General features: G+C 43.3%; 1 protein-coding gene across 25 annotated transcripts in view; it reads left to right on the forward strand.

Moving 5' to 3' along the window:
• DTNA (dystrobrevin alpha) overlaps positions 1-22,653 on the forward strand; it is a 303,735-nt gene that overhangs the window by 162,705 nt on the left and 118,377 nt on the right. For all 25 annotated transcript variants that reach the window (XM_040354139.1, XM_040354136.1, XM_040354148.1 and 22 more), the window contains 2 exons: positions 8,865-8,932; positions 21,227-21,307. In XM_040354139.1, coding sequence (XP_040210073.1) covers positions 8,866-8,932; positions 21,227-21,307 — 148 coding nt within the window. In that variant the 5' untranslated portion in view covers position 8,865. The remainder of the gene's footprint in view (positions 1-8,864; positions 8,933-21,226; positions 21,308-22,653) is intronic.

Here is a 22,653-nt window from a genome sequence, read left to right on the forward strand (position 1 = left end):
CATGGGTAAAATGATAGCCGCAGCTATGCGGGGCAGTAAGCGGAATAGATCTCCGTCGCCCGAGCGCGGACCCTCAGAAGAGGAGGTCCTTTCCTCAGGGGAATTGGACGACCTCTTGGACAAGGACCAAGTAGGTTCAGGGATCGAAGATCCGGATACAGAGGAGTCTGGGGCAGTCTCCCTGAGGGAGAGCTGGTGGATTCAAGGATTGTCGGACTTGGTCCATAGGGCATTCAACTTGCCAGTACCAGATCTCCAGGTATCGACGGTTTCAGCTTTGGGCTCACTGAGGGCGCCTCAAAGCAATGCTGTGTTTCCGATCCATCCTCTATTAGAGGGAGTTTTGTTCCAAGATTGGAACAAGCCAGATAAGATCTTCTTACCACCTAAGAAGTTCTCTGTCCTATATCCTATGGAAGAAAAATTTTCCAAAAGATGGGCTACTCCTGCAGTGGACGCAGCCATCTCATGTGTTAACAAATCGTTAACATGCCCTGTAGAAAACATACAGGTGTTCAAGGATCCAGTTGATAAGCGCTTGGAAGCACTACTTAAGAACTCCTTCACTACTGCAGGGGCAGTAGTACAGCCAGCTGTGGCTGCGATTGGGGTCGCTCAAGCATTATCGGATCAATTTAAGCAGATGCTTAAACTTATTCCTGCCCAGCAGGCAGAAGAATTTTCGGATGTCCCTAAGGCCATATGTTTTACGGTAGACGCAATCAAGGATTCTATCCAGCAAGCGTCACGTTTATCGTTATCCCTTATCCATATGAGAAGACTCTTATGGTTAAAAAGCTGGGAGGCTGAGCCCCCATGCAAGAAGCTCCTGGTAGGGTTCCCCTTCCATGGAGGACGACTCTTCGGAGAAGACCTAGATAAATACATTCAGACCATTTCAAACGGCAAGAGTACTCTCTTGCCAACTAAGAAGAAGGTTCAGGGGCCTGCGTTTAAACGACAGTATTCCCCTGGGCAGGGGCCCTCTAATGCCAAGCAGTATCGACGGCCTCCTGCAAAAGCAAACTTCGGCTTCAACAGCAAATCACAAGGACAGGCTGTTAGAGGCAAAAGGCAGTGGTTTCGCAAACCAGCAAAACCAGCCCCCAAGCCAACCTTATGAAGGGGCGCCCCCACCCACGAAGGTGGGGGGAAGGCTGCGACTCTTTTCAGAGATTTGGGAAGCCAGCATTCCCGACGAGTGGGTACGGTCTTCCGTGGCCACAGGCTACAAATTAGATTTCCTAAGGTTTCCTCCTCCTCATTTCCAGGAGTCGAGGATTCCAAACGATCCGCCTCGGATTCCGGCCAGTCCTGGAACAGGGGCTGGGTTTCTACTCCAACCTATTCATCATCCCCAATGGAGATGTCAGGCCAATTTTGGACCTAAAGATGGTAAATGCATATCTAAAGATCCGCTCATTTCGGATGGAATCCGTGCGGTCAGCAGCTGCCACACTCCAGAAGGACGACTTCATGGCGTCCATAGACATAAAGGATGCCTACCTTCATGTTCCAATTTATCAGCCACATCAAAGATATCTACGCTTCATGGTGGCTTCGCGTCACTTCCAATTCGTGGCGCTTCCCTTCGGGTTGGCTACGGCCCCCCGGGTGTTCACGAAGGTCCTAGCTCCGATCCTAGCCAAGCTAAGGATCCAAGGGGTCACGATCCTAGCATACCTGGACGACCTCCTAGTCATAGACCACTCGTCTCCCGGCTTGGAGCGAGCAGTGGCCCTCACGGTCCAATACCTCGAGAGGTTCGGCTGGGTCCTAAATCGAGAAAAGTCAGCTTTCCAGCCCACAAGGCAGTTGGAATATCTCGGCATGAGATTAGACACAGAACAACAAGGAGTGTTCCTACCTCTGAGGAAGGTAAAAGCCATCAAGGAATTAATCCTACTGGTTCTAAGCAAGAAAGAACCGACTATTCGCCTATGTATGAGGTTACTAGGCAAGATGGTGGCCACGTTCGAGGCGGTACCATACGCCCAGAGCCACACTCGCATCCTACAGGCAGCCATCCTGTCAGCATGGAGCAGAAGGCCACAGGCCTTGGATATCCCGTTGCCGCTCTTATCAAGAGTCCGACAAAGTCTGTGTTGGTGGTTAGACCCTCAGAATCTACTGAAGGGGAAGTCTTTCAGCCCAGTGGCTTGGAAGATAGTGACCACAGACGCCAGCCTGACGGGCTGGGGAGCAATTTTGGATGGTTGCACTCGCCAAGGTACTTGGGCAAAGCCAGAGAAGCAGTTGCCCATCAACATCTTGGAGCTCAGAGCTGCTCGACTAGCCCTCAGGGCTTGGACGTCAAAATTGCAGGGGTTCCCGGTGAGAATTCAATCAGACAATGCCACGGCCGTGGCATACATAAATCACCAAGGGGGAACCAGGAGTCAAGCCGCTCAGAGAGAGGTGAGCTTGATTCTCCTATGGGCAGAGGCGCATGTGCCCTGCATATCGGCAATATTCATTCCAGGAGTGGACAACTTTCAGGCGGACTTCTTAAGCCGCCAGACTCTATGGCCGGGGGAATGGTCTCTGCATCCACAAGTCTTTCAAGCACTCTGCCAAAGATGGGGAGTGCCGGACGTGGATATCATGGCATCGAGACTCAACAAGAAACTAGACAGGTTCATATCCCGCTCAAGGGATCCGATGGCCTGCGGAACCGATGCGTTGGTTTGCCCTTGGCATCAGTTCAAACTTCTTTATGCGTTTCCCCCGCTCCAGTTACTACCCCCGCCTGCTGCGCAGGATCCGGGTGGAACACATACCAGTCATCCTGGTAGCTCCAGCATGGCCCAGAAGGGCATGGTACTCACTCATCCTAAAGATGGTAGTGGGAGACCCTTGGACTCTTCCTCTACGGCCAGACCTGCTATCGCAAGGTCCGATCCTCCACCCTGCCTTACGGCATCTAAATTTGACGGCCTGGAAGCTGAATCCCTGATTCTCAGGGGTAGAGGTCTGTCTCAGAAAGTAGTCTCTACCCTAATCAGAGCCAGGAAACCGGTCTCTAGGGTGATTTATTACAGGGTCTGGAAGGCCTATGTAGGCTGGTGTGAGTCCAAGCGATGGCTTTTCTCGCAAATTTACCATCGATAGAGTATTAAGTTTTCTCCAGCTAGGAGTGGATAAAGGATTGGCATTAAGCACAATCAAAGGACAGATTTCTGCTCTGTCAGTGTGGTTTCAGCGGCCGCTGGCCACCCACTCGCTGGTTAAGACCTTCCTTCAAGGGGTCTTACGTATTAGACCTCCAGTTAAATCCCCGCTTTGTCCGTGGGATTTAAATCTTGTTCTGTCAAGTTTACAGAAACAACCGTTTGAGCCGTTGGCTGAAATTCCTTTGGTTCTACTGACAAGGAAGTTAGTATTTTTGGTTGCCATAGTTTCCGCAAGAGGAGTTTCGGAGCTAGCGGCCTTATCCTGTAAGGAACCATATCTTGTTTTTCATAAGGACAGGGTCGTTCTCCGCCCTCATCCTTCCTTCCTACCGAAGGTCATATCCAGTTTTCATTTGAACCAGGATTTGGTATTACCATCCTTCTTCCCTAAACCTACTTCCAGAAAGGAAGGGTTGCTGCATACCTTGGATATTGTCAGGGCCATGAAGGCCTATCTTAAAGCTACAAAGAAGATCCGGAAAACAGATGTGCTGTTCATTCTACCGGAGGGGCCCAAGAAGGGACAGGCAGCTGCAAAGTCCACCATTTCTAGGTGGATTAAGCAATTAATCACTCAGGCCTACGGCTTGAAAGGGTTGCCTCCTCCAGTATCATTAAAGGCTCATTCTACTAGAGCCATGGGCGCCTCCTGGGCAGCACACCACCAGATCTCTATGGCTCAAGTTTGCAAGGCGGCAACCCGGTCTTCTGTCCACACGTTTACAAAATTCTACAAGTTGGACGTAAGAAGGAATACTGATACTGCCTTCGGGCAGGCAGTGCTGCAGGCTGCAGTTTGAGACCCTCGGATTCCGGGGGCTCCTCTTTTTTGAGTTAAATTTAAAATTTAAAATTATTTTTCTCAACTAAGTTGGATTTATTATGATTTGAGTATATCTCTAAATTAAATCCTTTTGTCTTGGAGATGTTCTCCCTCCCCTCATTGTAAGCATTGCTTTGGGACATCCCATATAGTAATGAATGCCGCTCTGTGTCCCGTGATGTACGATAAAGAAAAAGAGATTTTTAATACAGCTTACCTGTAAAATCTTTTTCTTGGAGTACATCACGGGACACAGAGCTCCCACCCCTCTTTTTTGAGGACCATTTTGGGAGGCATACTGCTTGCTACAAAACTGAGGTACTCCTCCTATGGGAGGGGGTTATATAGGGAGGGGCATTTCCTGTTTGAGATTGCCAGTGTCTACACCTGAAGGTACTCCATATAACCCATATAGTAATGAATGCCGCTCTGTGTCCCGTGATGTACTCCAAGAAAAAGATTTTACAGGTAAGCTGTATTAAAAATCTCTTTTTTGCACTCTCCAGCGATAGTAAATAGCCCCATTGTGTACTTAAAGTGGAGTTCCACCTAAAAATGGAACTTCCGCTTAACCCTCTCCTCGCCCCCTTACATGCCACATTTGGCATGTAATTTTTTTGGGGGGGAGTGTGGGCTTCAGGAGAAGGGGACTTCCTGTCCCACTTCCTCCTTCCGCCGAGGGGCTGAAAAGGCGATTAGCTTAATCGCCTTTTCACAGCCCCTCCCTGTAGGCGAGCGCCTGTCCAATCTGACAAGCCGAAAGCTGTCACTGCCGGGTACCCACACTGAGAATAAAGACGCCTGCCGGCGAGGGGGGGCCAGGAGCGGAGCCCCGGCCGGCGCGTCGCTGGAGCCGTGGAGCAGGTAAGTGTCTGTTTATTAAAAGCCAGCAGCTGACTTTTAATAAACTTAAAAAATGGGTGGAAAACCCCTTTAAAAGTGGGGTATGCCTGTATCATCCGTCCTTTGAGGTTCTTCTATACCTGTTGTTACATTATTCATTTTGTGTGGAGCACAAACGCATTTACCTTGGATGGAGTGCTGATACCACCTTCCTTTACATTTATAAGATGGTACAGTGGTTGTGGGACGTGATGGCAGTTTAAAAATTCAGAAAGCAATTCCCAAATGGGTAATGTGTCCTTGGAAAAGTGAATCTCTTGCTTCAGCAATCATTGCATAGATGGCAAAGAAACTAAGAACAGTTGTAGGAAAGCATTTCTCATTATATTTCCTCAAGTGTTTCTAAAGCCCAGTTGCCCTTTTGATTTTGGATTAGAGGTGACCATAATTTTAAATGATTGCTTCAGTTCTACATGGTTAATTATTCATGTGGCAGCCCCTAACTAGCTTGCGAAGTTTAGGAAGGGAGAGAAATTTACTGAAAACTTTAATTAAGTTTGGCAGATGCTAAAAACATTTTTCACTCCGTAGGCTCAAATTTATCTCTTGTGCTTGCTATATGCACTCGGGGTAATATTAATAGGGCCGTGCTTGCCAAGTGCTAGGATTAGCAGTAAGCCTTTGCCGTAAATCAGTATGTAAGCATGATTCTTTCAAGAATTTCTTCCATGTCTGAAAAATGAAAAAAGTCTAATCGTGGCACTTCGAGCACACAGAATTTAGTGTTTAAGTGCTGGAGGACTCCATAGAAAACGTTCCATATTGTTACACAGCTAGAATTTATAGCGGGATGAATGTGACATCTTGGCTCGGTGGGTTAGCTTTTCTTGTCTTGCTATGCTGAAACCCAGCTTTTAAGTCCCACAAGGCATACATCTGTTTTTCTGTCATCCATGTATTTGGGTGTGTGTGCTGTGGCATGGCTGTCCTTAGGAATATTAGACCATAAGCTTCACAGGGTTACAGACTACTGTGTATGGCTCCCTGCGAAATGCTGATAAAAATGGCAGTGCTAAATAAATAAACGTAAAACAATCTTTTTTTTTTTTCTTCTGTAATTTATTTGTCTTTGTACGATATTTATATATTTTTTTTCATTCATTTATTTAACCACTTCAGTCCCAAAAAGAGTTACCCCCTAATTAACTAGTGATGGCGGTGATCTGCAATTTTTATCGTGATTGCGGCAAACATATCAGACGCTTTCGACACTTTTTTAAACCATTGATACAGCAATCAGTGCTATAATTAGCCACTGATTTACTGTATAAATGTCACTGGCAGGGAAGGGGTTAACAGGGGCGATCAAGGGGTTAAATGTGTTCCCTCACTGTGTGTGTTTTCTAACTGTGGGGGGGGGGGCGGGAGTGACTGGGAGAGGAGACTGATCGGCGTTACTATATACTAGGAACGCACGATCTGTCTCCTCTCCCCTGACAGGACATGGATGTGTGTTTACACACACAGATCCCCCTTTCTCTGCTATGTCACGAGCGATCGCAGCTCCTCGGTGACGCGGTGTCCCCTATACTTCTTAAAGCGGCCACTGCACAGCTATGGCGATTTGCGCAGGGGAGCCATTCAAACGACAGCGGGTGGTCAGTTATGGCACCAGCCATTGGCTGGTCTGACAGTTTGGTGTCAATGTGTCAATTAGCATTTCTGGCATAACGGGAATGTAACTGTTTTTTGAAACTGTTAAGTCGATGGGTTTACGTCTTTAAGTTCATCAATAAAGATGGGTGCCATTTTTTTACAGTAAAGCTGTCACCAGCTTGGGCAATTAGAATTGTGTATGTAAGGAAAGCTGAAGTTTTGGGCATAATTAACTTTTATTTAAATGTCTCTCTTGTATCAGAAATTAGGGGGATATGGAGAAATTTTAATTTTTTTGGACCTGAAAGTGAACAAAAATAGACGTGGACAGTGGATTTCTTTTTATATACAGAGTATCTGAAGTGGATTAGTATCGATTTGGGGTGTAATAAAGATGATATATGGTCAGATTAGGAGAGAAATGTAATCTTTTAAATCAGGTAGCTGTTATTGCAAAATACAAGCAGCTGTTATTTGTAAATCTTTTACCTGCCTCGAAGGAAAAGCGAATACATAGTCCCAATACATCATGTTGATTGAAAGCCGTTTCCATAAACCAGGAAAGGCTACACTGCATCACTGCAACAGAGTTGTTTTTGTTTTCTGTCGGTTTTGCTTGATAGGATGCACTCTCGGAAGAAGAAAATTAAAATCGCTCCTCATAGTCCTGAAGGAGAAATGGGCACAGCATAAAATGATTTTCCCAGAAATTGGTTTCGTAGTTATCATTGTGCAATGCTATGCAGTCATTTCAAACACAAGTATTACTTAGTAGAGCTTTTATTTAAAGGTGAATCCCATGCAAACTGCTACATACACAGATGAAATTACAAATAAGAGGGCTCTTTTACCTGCCAAAACATTTTTTTTTTGTCCATTAATACCTGAGATTTTCACAACCCAGAAAGACAACGCAGCCAGTCTTGAGATCTGACTTTTCGCAATACAACTAAGTTTTATTCCTGCCCCCATCCTGTGACTGGACAGTAAAAGAGAAGCAGCAGCCTTATGAGCTTATCTCTCTCTCTCTACTTCGATCAGCCCGTCCATTGTTGGCACTGTGACACAACTGATTGGCTAGTAGTGCTGTTTCTCTCCCAGTCTGCGCAGTTGATTGCAAGACACAAATACCAAGTCAAGTTCAGATACTTGCACAAGTTACTTTTAAAAATGCTACTAAAATCCAATCATGCCCCCTTCCTTTTTGTTGCCCCCATTGTTATTTTATGCTTTTTATGTCTGATATTTACAGTTTTGAAAGCCTTTAGGCTGTTCTTGTGACACCACAAGGTCCTTGTCTGCTTTTTCATAAAGGGTAATCCTCATGAATGCAAAGAGCAGCACTGAGGTAGTGGATTCATTGCTGCCTTCTGCACTGGTACTGGCAAACTGTGAATGAAAAATGCTCTGGAGCGCCCTCAAGGACATCATTTGAAGTTGAAAACTTAAGTAGACAGGGTGTGGGGGGCGGGAGGCATCTCTGGCTAAGCTTACGTTCACATTGTGATTGACATGTCAAATCTTATGCCAAATCTGAGCCTATTTCCGGTAATGGCACCATCCAAATCGTTACGAATCCTGAACTACTTTTGGTGACTTCTGTGTGGGTTCATGCACAGATGTCTATTAAAATCGCACCCCCGATGTCTGTCAAATTGACCACCCCCCCTGGACTCGCAATGAAATGCGGATTTAAAATCGTGTGAACTGGCACGATTTCAAACCCGCCTCCATTGTGAACGTAGGCTTAAGGTAAGTATTGCACCCAAAGTTTTGTGTTGCTTTTACACAGTTTAAGGGAACTTTTCAAGGAAATAAGTTTGCCCCAAAGTTGTGTTTTTTAATGATTTTTTTTTTAACACATACCTTCATGAATTTGTGTTTATCTGCTCAGAGGTCCATTAAGAATATCTTAGTTTACATCTGAGATATATAGATAAAATTTTAAATACGTATTACATTTTTAGAAAGGACAAAAGCAAGTGGGAATGGTGTTTTTAACATTTATTTTCACGTTCTCTATTACTTTGTGTGCATGTTACCATGGTATCATTGTGGAATCTGCTGTAACCAAGATTGTAAAGCCCATAAATTTTGTGAACCATTTAAATAATTGTCCAGTTTATAGTAATTAACTGATTTGCTCATCCATACACATATACAGTGTGTTGGTGTTTTGACATATACCACGCTTCCAAATCTTAATAGCCTAATAAATTTAGAAGTCTCTTTTGTTACGACATTTTGTTATGTAAATGTGACATATCGCTTTAAAATGAACGACTCTTTATGAGATTAATACCATGCAATAAATATCTTCAATGCTCCCTGCTTCATCTGCTTATGCTGTCTCTGCTGTTTCTTTACAGAATGATTGAGGACGGTGGGAAAAGGGCGAATAACATGGCCGACAAAAGGCAGTTGTTTGCAGAAATGCGTAAGTATTACCATTTATTATGCTGAAAATATGGCAGACTCGATTTTGTTTGAGATCCAAAATATTACTGTAATCATCTATATAGCTACAGAGATGGGGTTCCTATTTCATATTATCTATAGAGACCCTCACTGTGGCTGCCGGAGGATGAGAGGCAGGGAAATCAGCATGGTTCTGGTCAGTAATGGAGTCTTCAGCACCTCGTGGGGATGCAGACGCCATTTTGGAGTGGTCGAGCCACGCTTCTGCTGACTCCAATTTGCGGTATAAAATTCCTCCCGGGCAGGGCCTGTGGACATCAGGCAGTAGCTGAAAGTGTCCCCGGTCTGCTGGTGGTATTGCCGGGCCAGAATGAGTGCTCAGATGGCGGCATTGTGGGTTAGCATGCTGAAGCGTTGCGGAGCTCCCGGTCTAATCGGCCATCTTGGACGCTGCCGCGCATAATTTGTAATTTGTAATCTTTTCTGCTGCCCTGCTCCATTTTTCATGCATTTTTTTTTAAACTGTAAACTATTCAGCAAGTGTTTGCCACCTTTTGGCTAAAAGTGGTAAATATTTTTATATGAAATTTCCAGATTCAGTAGAAATATAAAAAAAAAATCTTTGCATAATAAAGAGTTTATGGTAAATGGCCTTACATTGCCTTTAAAAATTGAGGGAGACCATACAATTTTTTTTTTTTATAACAGTTATACAGTACATTTATTGCAATGTCAGTTCTTCAGTTTCAGTTGATATCTGCTGTCCTCTGTATAGCAGCACTCAGAATGGAAGAGGGAGGAATGTGAACATGCTGATAGATGAAGAGAGCAGATGGAGGAACCCTGTCCATGTACTATTTCTTTTTCTATTCTGAAAACAAGTAAATAAGCCCTGTTGCGTGATGTTTGAAAAACCAGTCAGGAACCAGCATTGCTGGAGCAGAGTGATGCCCCTAGCTGCCAGGGGACAAACGCCACAAGTGAGGGTGGGGTAAAGCCAAGGGTAAGGAAAGATTTGTGTGGTAGGGGACTCAATTATTAGGACAGAGGGCAATCTGTCAAAAAGACCTGAAGCGCCGAACTGTATGTTGTCTACCAGGCGCTCAGGTTCGGCGCGTCTGACCTGGTGGACAGATTATTGGGAGGGCCTGGGAAAGACCCAGCTGTCATGGTACACGTTGGCACCAATGACAATGTCGGAGGAAGATGGAGTGTCCTAAAAAACTATTTTAGGGACTTAGGCGCTAAATTGAGGAATGGCCCCTCAAGGGTAGTATTCTTAGACCTTGAGCCACACCAGAGAGGCTGCGGGAGATTAGGGAAATTAACAAGTGGCTGAGGAGCTGGTGTAAAAAGGAGGTGTTCGGGTTCCTGGAGAACTGGGCTGACTTCTCAGTCGGTAACCAGCTCTTTAGCAGGAACGAACTGAACCTAAATGGGGAGGGTGCAGCTTTTCAGGGGGAGAAGATGGCCCGAAAAGTTAGAGGGGCTTTTAAACTAGGTGATGGGAGGAGTTTCCAGATGTAGAGACAGCCAGAGTGGACCAAATTACAGAGGGTAGTATTGGAGACATTAGCGGTAGGGTGACTAGAGTACCTAAACCCAAGGTAAGTAAGTTGGCAAATCCAAATTGCCTCATAACAACCAACAAGGAAATAGTATGTGACCAGATAAAACTACAAGGTTTGTATACCAATGCTAGAAGTCTGGCTGGCAAGATGGGTGAAATGGAGCTGTTGATGTACGAGGAAAATTTTGATTTTGTGTGAATTTCAGAGACTTGGTTTAAAAGCTCTCAAGATTGGCTGGCAACCATTCAGGGGTATTCCCTATATCGCAGAAATAGGGAGGGTAAAAAAGAATGATGTGTAAGCGAATGTGATGAATGTCATCCCTAATGGAGCACGAGAGGAGGTGGAAACCTTATGGGTAGAGCTTCGAATGAAGGAAAATATAAAACGTATGCTATATGCCCCCTAACCAAATGGAGGAATGGGGAGACGGACCTCCTGTCACAGTTTGGAATGGCAGCAAGGATGGGCAGTGTCATAATGAGGGGTTATAATTATCCAGATATAAACTGGGCAGAAGGAACCGCTCATTCGTCTAAGGCTCGCCATTTCCTAAATATCTTGCAGGACAATTTCTTGGGTCAGATGGTGAATGCACCAACAAGAAACAATGCGTTACTAGACCTTCTGATTTCTGACAATACAGACCTGATCGCAGATGTGGAAATACGGGTCAATTTTGGAAACGGTGACCACAGATCAATTTTTTTTTTGGTATAAATCACAGAAATAGGAAGTGCAGGGGTAATACAAAGACACTGAATTTCAAAAGAGCCAACTTCCTTAACTGCACTCTTTGCTAGAAGATATTAAATGGGATAAAAATCCTTGAAACAAAAATCACAGGAAAATGGGAGTGCTTTAAGAGCATACTCAATAAAGGTATTGGCCAGTGCATTCCAATGGGAAATGAATTTAACCACTTGAGATCCGCGCTATGGTCGAAAGACGTCCACAGCGCGGCTCTCAAGTGCCGGAAGGACGTCCACAGACGTCCTGCCGTTGTTGTTCCCTGTGCGCGCCGCTGGGGGCACGCAGCGGGGAAACAACGTGCCCGGCGCATCGCTCCGGAGCCGATTCGAGTGCCTGTCGGCCGCGATGTCTGCCAGACACTCGCGATCGTCGGGAACACAGCAGGTAACACAGCAGGACGTGGAGCTCTGTGTGTAAACACAGAGCTCCACATGCTGTGAGGGAGAGAGGAGACCGATCTGTGTCCCTTTACATAGGGACACAGCATCGGTCACCTCCCCCAGTCACCCCCCTCCCCCCACACAGTAAGAACACTATGAGGGAATACATTTAACCCCTTCCTCACCCCCTAGTGTTAACCCCTTCACTGCCAGTCACATTTATACAGTAATTAGTGCATTTTTATAGCACTGATCGCTGTATAAATGTGACTGGTCCCAAAATTGTGTCAAAAGTGTCCGATACGTCCGTCGCAATATCGCAGCCCTGACAAAAAAATCGCAAATCGCCGCCATTACTAGTAAAAAAAAACAAAACATAAATCTATCCCCCATTTCGTAGGCACTATAACTTTTGCGCAAACCAGTCGCTTATTGCAATTTTTTTTTTTTTTTTTTACAAAAATACGTCGAAAAATACGTATCGGCCTTAACTGAGAAAAAAAATATTTTTTTTTAAAAAAAATTGGGATATTTATTATAGCAACAAGTAAAAAAAAATATATATTTTTTTAAATTGTCGCTCTTTTTTTGTTTATAGCGCAAAAAATAAAAACCGCAGAGGTGATCAAATACCACCAAAAGAAAGCTCTATTTGTGGGGAAAAAAGGACGCCAATTTTGTTCGGGAGCCACGTCGCACGACCGCGCAATTGTCAGTTAAAGCGACGCAGTGCCGGAAGCTGAAATTTCGCCTGGGAACGAAGGGGGTTTATGTGCCCAGTAAGCAAGTGGTTAAAAGTGCTAATAAAAATCCTGGGTGGCTAAACTCCAACGTAAAAATTTATATAAAAGGAAAAGGCCTTCAAAAAATACAAAGCGCGAGGGGTCATTTTCTGCATTTCAACTTTTCAAAGAATGCAATAAAAAATGTAAGGGTGCAATCAGGGTGGCTAAGAACATATTGGCCCCATAAGGTATGATGAAGGGAATCTGGTTACAAAAGACGCAGAGATGGCAAAGGTTTTGACTAAATTCTCCTCGGTCTTCACAAGGGAAATGGAGGGATACAGTAACCAAGACTGTAATGTCAATTTTCATAGCATGTCGCAGGAAGCACCCTCATGGTTAACAGAGGACAGAATTTAAAATATACTTGAAAAACTTAACATTAATAAGCCACCAGGACCAGATGGCTTGCACCCGAGTGTCCTTAAGGAACTTGGTCAAATGATAGCCAGACCATTGTTTCTAATTTTTGTGGACCGTTTACTGACTGGAATGGTACCAGCCGAACCAGCTTGAAGCAGGTACTGCGGCTTTCACATATATTTATATTCTATAGATTCATTACACACACAGAATGATATATTTCAAGCGTTTCTTTCTTTTAATTTTGATGACTTTGGCTTACAGCTAGTGAAATCCCAAAATTCAGTATCTCAGAAAATTTGAATATTGTGAAAAAGTTCAATATTGTAGACTCGTATTGTCACATTCTACTCAGCTAATTAACGCAAAAACACCTAAACCTAGGTTCCTAAACCTTTAAATGGTCTCTTAGTAGGTTACACAATCATGGGGAAGACTCCTGACTTGACCATTGTCCAATTGATGGTCATTGACACCCTCCACTAGGTGTGGAAGGAAAAGGGTGCACAAGCAACAGGGATAACCGCAGCTTTGAGAGGTTTTTGAAGCAAAGTGTATTCAAGAATTTGGGGGAGATTCACAAGGAGTGCACTATGGCTGGTGCCAGTATTTCTAGAGCCACCACACACAGACATCTCCAGGCTACAACCATCATATTGCTTGTGTCAAGCCATTCCTGAACGAGAGACCACGTCAGAAGCGTCTTACCGTGGCTAAGGAGAAAAAGGACTGGACTGTTGCTCAGTGGTCCAAAGTCCTCTCTTCAGATAAAAGTAAAGTTTGCATTTAATTCGGAAATTGAGGTCCCAGAGTCTAGAGGAAGAGTGGAGAGGCTCTGTGCCAAGTTGCATACGGTTCAGTGTGAAGTTTCCGCAGTCAGTGATTATATGGGGAGCCATGTCATCTCCTGGTTAGGGATGGTGCCGATGTTCAAGTTGAACGTAAGAGCGACTTAAACATCGGGTGTTCGCTGTTCCTAGAACAAACGAACATATGGGGCACTCACAGGAAGTTTGCCTGCTGTGGAGTACCCCATAATGCACTGCAAGATCACAGTGCATTGACAGCTGCTGATTGGCCAAAGCAGTATATGCTTTGGCCAATCACAGCGCAATGTGCTATGAGAACCATGATTGGCCAAAGGCCATGATTGGCAGGGTGCCTTTGGCCAATCATGGCTCTGGGGCTAAGTCCACGCCCCACACTATATAAGGCTGCTGCTTACACCGTGGTTGTATATAGTGAATGAATAGAAATTAGGCAGGTAGTTAGTGTAGTGTGCAGTTAATCAGTGTAGTAAATATAATACAGTTCAAAGTACATAATGCAGTCAGTGTAGTATATAATACAGTGGAGACTATAGAGTGTAGTATATATAAACACAGTGCAGAGTATATAGTGCCATCAGTATAGTATATGTAATACATTGCAGAGTATATAGTGCAGTCATTGTAGTATATATAATACAGTGCAGGGTATATAGTGCAGAGCACAGTATATAATAGTGTATTGAAGTGGTTAAGGGGAACCCTATGACAGAATTAAGAAAAAAAAACGGCAAAGGGCCCCCCCCCCCAAAAAAAAATCCACACCAGGCCCTTTGGCCTTGGAAAATCTATTTTGTGATATACTGAATTTTGGGTAATCCACAATCATCAAAATTAAAAGAATGAAATGCTTGAAATAGATCACTCTGTGTGTAAGGAATCTACAGTTCGGTCCATATATATTTGGACACAGACACAATTTTTGTTTTTTCAGGTATTTTTTGAGGATATGTAAAGCCAAATTGGAGGAAGGGTTTAGGAATTACAGCTCTTAATAGCCACCCCCCTTTTTCAAGGGACCAAAAGTAATTGGACAATTTACTCAAAAGCCGTTTTATGGCCAGAATTGGGCTACTCCTTTTGTTATTTCTTCATCAATCAAGCAGGTAAAAGGTCTGGAGTTGATTCTAAGTGTCGTATTTGCATTTGAAATCTATTGCTGTGAACCTGCATCATGCATTCAAATGAGCTGTCCATGCAAGTGAACAGGCCAGTGCAAGGCTTCAAAAACAAAACAAATCCAACAGAGAAAGCGGCAACTTTAGGAGTGGCCAAATAAACTGTTTGATTTGCACTGGTGAGCTCAGCAACAGAATAAGGCCTGGGCATCCATGGAAGATAACAGTGGTGGATGATCACAGGATTCTCTATGGCAGTGATGGGGAACCTTGGCACCCCAGGTGTTTGGAAACTACATTTCCCATGATGCCCAACTATACTGCAGAGTGCATGAGCATCATGGAAAATGTAGTTCCAAAACATCTGGGGTGCCAAGGTTCACCATTGCTGCTCTATGGTAAAGAAAAACCCATTCACAACATCTAGACAAGTTAAGGACACTCTCCAGGAGGTGGGCGTATCATTGTCAAAGTCTACAATCAAGAGAAGACTTCACAAGAGCAAATACAGAGGGTTCACCACAAGGTGCAAACCATTCAGAAGCTCGAAGAATAGAAAAGCCAGATTAGACTTTTCCCCAAAAAATCTAAAAAAGTCAGACCAGTTCTGGAAAAGCATTCTTTGAATGGATGAAATTTAAGCTTAATCTGTACCATAACGACTGGAAGAAAAAAGTGTGGAGATGGCCTGGGATCCAAAGCACACAACGTCATCTGTAAAACTGTGTGATGGCATGGGCATGTATGGCTTCCAGTGGCACTGGGTCATTTTGTGTTTATTGATGTGACGGAAGACAGAAGCAGCCAGATGAATTCTGCAGTGTGAAGAGATATAATGTCAGCCCAGATTCAGCCAAATGCAGCAAAGTTTGGACAGCACTTCACAGTACTGCAAAAGCAACCCAAGATCTTTTGAAGGAAAAGAAGTGGAATATTCTGCAATGGCCTAGTCAATCGCCTGATCTCAAACCAATTGAGCATGCATTTCACTTGCTGAAGGCAAAACTAAAGGCAGAAAAACCCACAAACAAAACTGAAGACGGCTGCAGTTAGAGCCTGGCAAAGCATCAGAAAGAAGGAAACCCAGTCTTTGGTAATGTCCATGGGTTCCAGACTTCAGTCATTGCCAGTAAAGGATTCTCAACAAAATATTAAAAATAAACATTTTATTTATGATTATATTAATTTGTCCAATTTACATTTGAGCCCCTGAAAATGGGGGGGGGGGCTGTGTATAAAAATCGTTGCAGTTCCTAGAATTTGTACTTGATATTTATGTTCAACTCCTTGAATTAAAGCTGAAAGTCTGCACTGTTTCACTTTAATTTGATTCTGGTGGCATACAGAGCAAAAAGTATGAAAATGGTGCCTGTGTCCAAATATATAAGGATCTAACTGTATATAATATGAGTTTCACATTTTGAATTGAATTACTGAAATAAATTTAACTTTTGGATGATATTAAAATTTTTTGAGATGCACCTGCTTCAATTTAAAGATTTTCAATATATATATATATATAATATATTATTTATTTATTTTCCCAGAGTTGCGCTTTAAAAACACGCAGCTACAATAAAGAACTTCTCTGGAGATATCTTTATAATAAGAAAATGCGTTGTCACTTTTTCTTGTTAACGCGTTCCCTGCTGCTTACCTGTAAACAGTTACAACACCGACCCATAAAAGAGTATGGTGTTTGAGTAGTCACTTGAAAAACACCATATCCCTTGTGCTTCGAGCCCACATTACATTGTCAACACAATTCTGTTCCCAGGAGAAGAGCAACAAATGGAATGAAGGGTAATACTGGCTAATTGATTATCAGGCTCTTGTTAGAGCAGGAATGAAAACTCTGACAATACCACATAATTACTGAATAATTGTCTTTAAAATGTTCACAGTTGAAAACATGAGCTAGAATCGTGTAAGTCAGAAGGTGAAAAAAATAACAGAAGGAATATTATTTCTCACAGCGCCTGACTCCACTACAAATAGGTTTTCCATAGAATATCTACTTAACCACTTAAGGACTGCCTCCTGCACATTTACGTCGGCAGAATGGCACGGCCGGGCACATGCACGTACAGGTACGTGCTATGCTAGTGTCCACCCCTGGGTCGCGGGCGCGCGCCCATGACCCGGTCCGAAGTTCTGGGACTGCGGACCCGATCGCCGCTGGAGTCCCGTGATCGGTCCCCGGAGCTGAACGGGGACAGCTGTGTGTAAACACAGCTTCCCCGTTCTTCACTGTGGCTCCGTCATCGATCGTGTGATCCCTTTTTTTAGGGATACACAATCGATGACGTCACACCTGCAACCACACCCCCCAACAGTTAGAAACACATATTAGGTCATATATAACCCCTTCAGAGCCCCCTTGTTATTAACTCCCAAACTGCAATTGTCATTTTCACAGTAAACAATGCATTTTAAATGCATTTTTTGCCGTGAAAATGACAATGGTCCCAAAAATGTGGCAAAATTGTCCGAAGTGTCCGCCATAATGTCGCAGTCATGAAAAAAATCGCTAATCGCCGCCATTAGTAGTAAAAAAAATAAAAAATAAAAATGCAATAAAACTATCCCCTATTTTGTAAACGCTATAAATTTTGCGCAAACCAACCGATAAACGCTTATTGCAATTTTTTTTTTATACCAAAAATAGGTAGAAGAGTACGTATCAGCCTAAACTGAGGAAGAACATTTTTTTTTATATATTTTTGGGGGATAATTATTATAGCAAAAAGTAAAAAATAATGATTTTTTTTTTCAAAATTGTCACTCAAATACCACCAAAAGAAAGCTCTATTTGTGAGGAAAAAAAGGACGCCAATTTTGTTTGGGAGCCACGTCGCACGACCACGCAATTCTCTGTTAAAGCGACGCAGTGCCGAATTGCAAAACCTGGCCAGGTCCTTTAGCTGCCTAAAGGTCCGGGTCTTAAGTGGTTAAAGGGTTTGTAAAGGTACAATTTTTTTTACCTAAATAGCTTCCTTTACCTTAGTGCAGTCCTCCTTCACTTGCCTCATCCTTCGATTTTGCTTTTAAATGTCCTTATTTCTTCTGAGAAATCCTCACTTCCTGTTCTTCTGTCTGTAACTCCACACAGTAATGCAAGGCTTTCTCCCTGGTGTGGAGTGTCGTGCTCGCACCCTCCCTTGGACTGCAGGAGAGTTAGGACGCTCTCTACGTTGCAGATAGAGAAAGGAGCTGTGTGTTAGTGGGCGTCCTGACTCTCCTGTAGTCCAAGGGAGGGTGCGAGCACGACACTCCACACCAGGGAGAAAGCCTCACATTACTGTGTGGAGTTACAGACAGAAGAACAGGAAGTGAGGATTTCTCAGAAAAAATAAGGACATTTAAAAGTAAAATCGAAGGATGAGGCAAGTGAAGGAGGACTGCACTAAGGTAAAGGAAGCTATTTAGGGAAAAAAATTGTACCTTTACAACCCCTTTAATACTATTCAGTATATGATACATGGAATCCTGTAGGACCACAACAGTTCTGCACACATTTATGCATTCCTTCACGCGACATAATTTATATATATATATAATATGTGTGTGTGTGTGTGTGTGTGTGTGTATGTGCAGCTTAGAAAAAGAATGGTCTATTATGAGTTATAAAGATTTAAACCGTATGATCAAGGCTGCATTTACCATTGGGCACTTGTGGGCCAGTGGCTAGGGTTAGAACAGTAGTTACAAACCTTAGTATTTGCAAGTCAGAGTAACAAACTTTTCTTATGTGTTTTGGTCTGTTGAATATGACATTGTTGGCATTTTGTTATATCTGTTTGATAAGTGCAGCAAAATAACCTGTTTTTACTGTCCACAATCTTGTGAATTGAGAACTCCCTGTGCTCTCTGACTCTGCTGACTGTTAACATTTAGCATTGTTTCTAGGTGTTCAGAAGTTCTGTCAGTGGCGCCCAGCTCATAATCTACAAGCAGGGTGCCGGACGCATTAATTCCAATGAGACTTTTTTTCGAAGCACAGGATTAGAGCCGGAGCCTCTACTTGGCTTCAAAAATGGTGGGCTTGGGGTTCAGAGCGCTGCGACCCGAGCCCTCCCAGTTGTGTGACAATGATGAATTAATATTCGCTATTGTCTTCCTGATCCTCCTCCCAGCCAATCAGGAAGCAGGTCCTGAGACCGGATTGGCCAAGAGGAAGAAGCAACCTTATTGGCCGAGGAGGTGGAGATGTAGGGGAAGCCGCCAAGGAGGAGACGATGCAGGAAGGATCCGAAGCTGCCCGCGACCTAGATGGGGTAATTGTGGGGCTAGTTTCAACAAACCATCTTCAATAACCTGCCCTTGGTAGCTTTTCCTCACCCTATATTAAGCCTCCTACACAGCTGTTTCTGTTTCAGTTAATGAATGTGTTTCAACCTACATATTAAAGTGATGATCATTAGCATCTGCTTGGTAGAATTGGGTAATCTTACACCTGACCCCAATCCTACAAAATCCCTGACTTCGTGCAAGTGTAATGCCGCGTACAGACGGTCATTTTTTGTGATGAAAAAAAAATGACGTTTTATGTGATGAAAAAAAACTACATTTTTGAAACTTCATTTTCAAAAACGATGTAGCATACACACCATCGTTTTGAAAAATGATGAACAAAGTGACGGCACTCTAAAGGGGAAGTTCTATTCGCCTTGAGGCTGCTTTTAGCTGGTTACTTGTTAGTAAAAGACGTTTTGTGCTTTTTTGTCTGTTACAGCGTGATGAATGTGCTTACTCCATTATGAACGGTAGTTTTACCTCCCGTCTCAAAACTTGCTTCTGGGCATGTGCGGGTTTAAAACGTCATTTTTGCCCACACACGATCATTTTTTATGACACAAAAAATGACATTTTAAAAAATGACATAAAAAATTTGAGCATGTTCGAATTTTTTTTTTGCCATTTTTCAGAAGACATAAAATGACATTTTGCCCACACACGATCATTTTAAATGACATTTTTAAAAATGTCATTTTATTTCATCACAAAAAATGACCGTCCTGTACGCGGCATTAGAATCGATGCTGGTTTGATGCCAAAGTAGTCACGTCAAATTTAGATTTTTCTTTTATTCACTTACTTTGAATTTTATAAATTGATAAAAACAAACAATTCAAATATATATTTTTAGAAGTATTTTTATTCCTCTATGTGTGTTTGGAGCAGGCCTTGGGTAGAACTGTTTGAAATGAGAAGAAACGTAATGTGTCTCTACTGACAACAATACAGAGTTTTTTGTTTTGGGAGTTTTTGGAATTTTCAGAAAAGACAAAGTTGGGCTCGGTTCACACTGGCACCACTTGGTATCTTACCCCAAAGTCACATGACATGTGAAATCCTATGTTAGTCAATGAGAGCGGTCTTGGCATTATTGAAGTCGCTCTGACTTTAAAAAAGGTTCCTGTACTACTTCTTCAAGGTGATTTCTTTCAGACTTGTGCCCCAAAGTGGTATTCAAGTCACCAGGAGGGCTCCTGGCAAAGTCTGACCGTAAGTCGCATGACTGTGAACCGAGCCTAAAATGTAAGCAGCAATTTTTACATGTTCGAAGTTATGCCAATGAGAGCGTGTAACAGATATAAAGTAGGTGTTATCACAATTTGATGTAAAAGCCTAAATGCATTTGAATGACCCTGTACAAAATTTCTCTATATCCCTAATACAAACTTCTTTGAATGCTGTTTTTTTGTTTTGCTTTTTGCAAAACCTGCAAACTTTTGTTTTATAATTTTTGGATTTTTTTTACTATATTTAGCACACGTTTTTTGTCTATTGCGCTGCACCAAAAGTTTCCAGAACAACAAATCTACATGGCTAAGACCAGTAAATAAATTATCCTTACAGCACATAGGGGACCTGCGACTAGGGACAATTATCCTGATAATTCCTCCAAGCCTCAACACCCTCCCTAATGGGGTCCTCGTCCCACCCAAGGTTCCATAGCAGTCATGTGGGCATGTAAAAACCCTGTCTGCATTTAGAACCCTTTACTGCCCCCAAAAGTGCTTTCTAGCAGTTGTTTTCACCTAATAAATGACATGACAAAGAGAGTAGAACATATACAAAAAGCCGCGACTAAACACGTCTAAACACATGAGATGAGGCATCCTGTAAGCCAAACAAAAACAAATCTCCTGCGCTCCAGTATCTTCGGAAAGTGCTATGAGGTGGTGTAGTTCAAATAAAAAGTATCTTCTATAGTCTTGCAGCCCTCCTTAGAATCGTGGGAATTCATAAAACTAAGAAAAGAGAAAAAAACGGAGGGCGCACCGACCTAGTGTGATACTGCTAAAATGAATTTTATTCAAATGTTAAAATCAATCATTATACTCACAATGTGGAGTTTAAAATCGGGCATTAAAAGACAGCGCAGCAGAAATCCAGCAACATCAGTGGAACGCGATATTCGCTTGAATCAACAATCGATGTTAAAGCAACAGTCTTTAAAACATGTACTGTGCTTCTTAAAATGACACCTAATGTTTTATATTTTTCAAGGGGCTCAAGATCTGGATCGTATTCGTCTGTCTACATACCGAACGGCATGTAAGATTCGATTTGTACAGAAGAAATGTAACTGTAAGTAAAATACGTAACTCATTTATTTTCATGGAAATTATAGCCTGTGTAGCATAGATTTATAATAATGTATGGTTCACTCGATTTATCAATGCAGATTTTCGCTTTATCTTTCTTTTTCCCATCCAGTTTTTTTATCCATATTTTCTTTTGCGATCTGTGTACTATAGGGGAAATTTCCCTTCAATTCTTGTCGCATAGCCAAAACAGGAAGTGAGAGGAAGTCCCTCCAACATGGGGAAATCTTGGGGGGTCACCAGGACTAGTGTTTCCATTGAAGGATTCCCTCTCGGTTATTGTTCTCAACCCAAAATCTGAGGTTATAGTTTACTTTCACCTTCGATGATAACGGTAAACAGGACAAATGGAGAAGGTGAATCTCCCGAACAGGTGCGCAGACAGCACCAAAAACTCATAGGTGCTCTAATCCCTCTCCACTCTAGTCAAAACGTTAAAAAAAAAGTTGCCTGGAGTTGCATTAATTTAAGTTAATTCTCCACCATCTCTCTCTCTCTCTCTCTCTCTCTCTCTCTCTCTCTCTCTCTCTCTCTCTCTCTCTCTCTCTCTCTCTCTCTCTCTCTCTCTCTCTCTCCTCCCCTCTCGTCCCCACTCTCTCTCTCCCCCTCTCTCTCCTCCTCTCCCCCTCTCTCCCTCTCCCCCTCCCTCTCCCCCTCTCCCTCCCCCTCCCTCTTTCCCTCTCCCCCTCTTTCCCTCTCCCCCTCTTTCCCTCTCCCCCTCTTTCCCTCTCCCCCTCTTTCCCTCTCTCCCCCTCTTTCCCTCTCTCCCCCTCTTTCCCTCTCTCTCTCTCTCTCTCTCTCTCTCTCTCTCTCTCTCTCTCTCTCTCTCTCTCTCTCTCTCTCTCTCTCTCTCTCCTCCCCTCTCGTCCCCACTCTCTCTCCCCCCTCGTCCCCTCTCTATCTCCCCCCTCTCTCTCTCCCCCTCTTTCCCTTTCCCCCCTCTTTCCCTCTCTCCTCTCTCTCTCTCTCTCTCTCTCTCTCCTCTCTCTCTCTCCTCACTCTCTCTCTCTCCTCTCTCTCTCTCTCTCTCCACACTCTACTCTCTCTCCCCCCCACACACTCTCTCTTCCTCTCTCTCCACACTCACACACTCTCTCTTCCTCTCTCTCCACACTCACACACTCTCTCTCTCCCTCCCCCTCTCTCTCTCTCTCTCTCTCTCTCTCTCTCTCTCTCTCTCTCTCTCTCTCTCCCCTGAGAGGCCTCTTAAGGCTGGCACTCAGGGCTTCCTGTAGGATAGAAACAGCACAGCATCTACAATGGATGTATTGGTGTTTAGGAATACATTCATTGCATTAAAACATGTAAAATATAGGAGTTCCCAGATTA

The sequence above is a fragment of the Rana temporaria genome, chromosome 5 (assembly GCF_905171775.1).
Source record: "Rana temporaria chromosome 5, aRanTem1.1, whole genome shotgun sequence".
Lineage (NCBI taxonomy): Eukaryota > Metazoa > Chordata > Amphibia > Anura > Ranidae > Rana > Rana temporaria.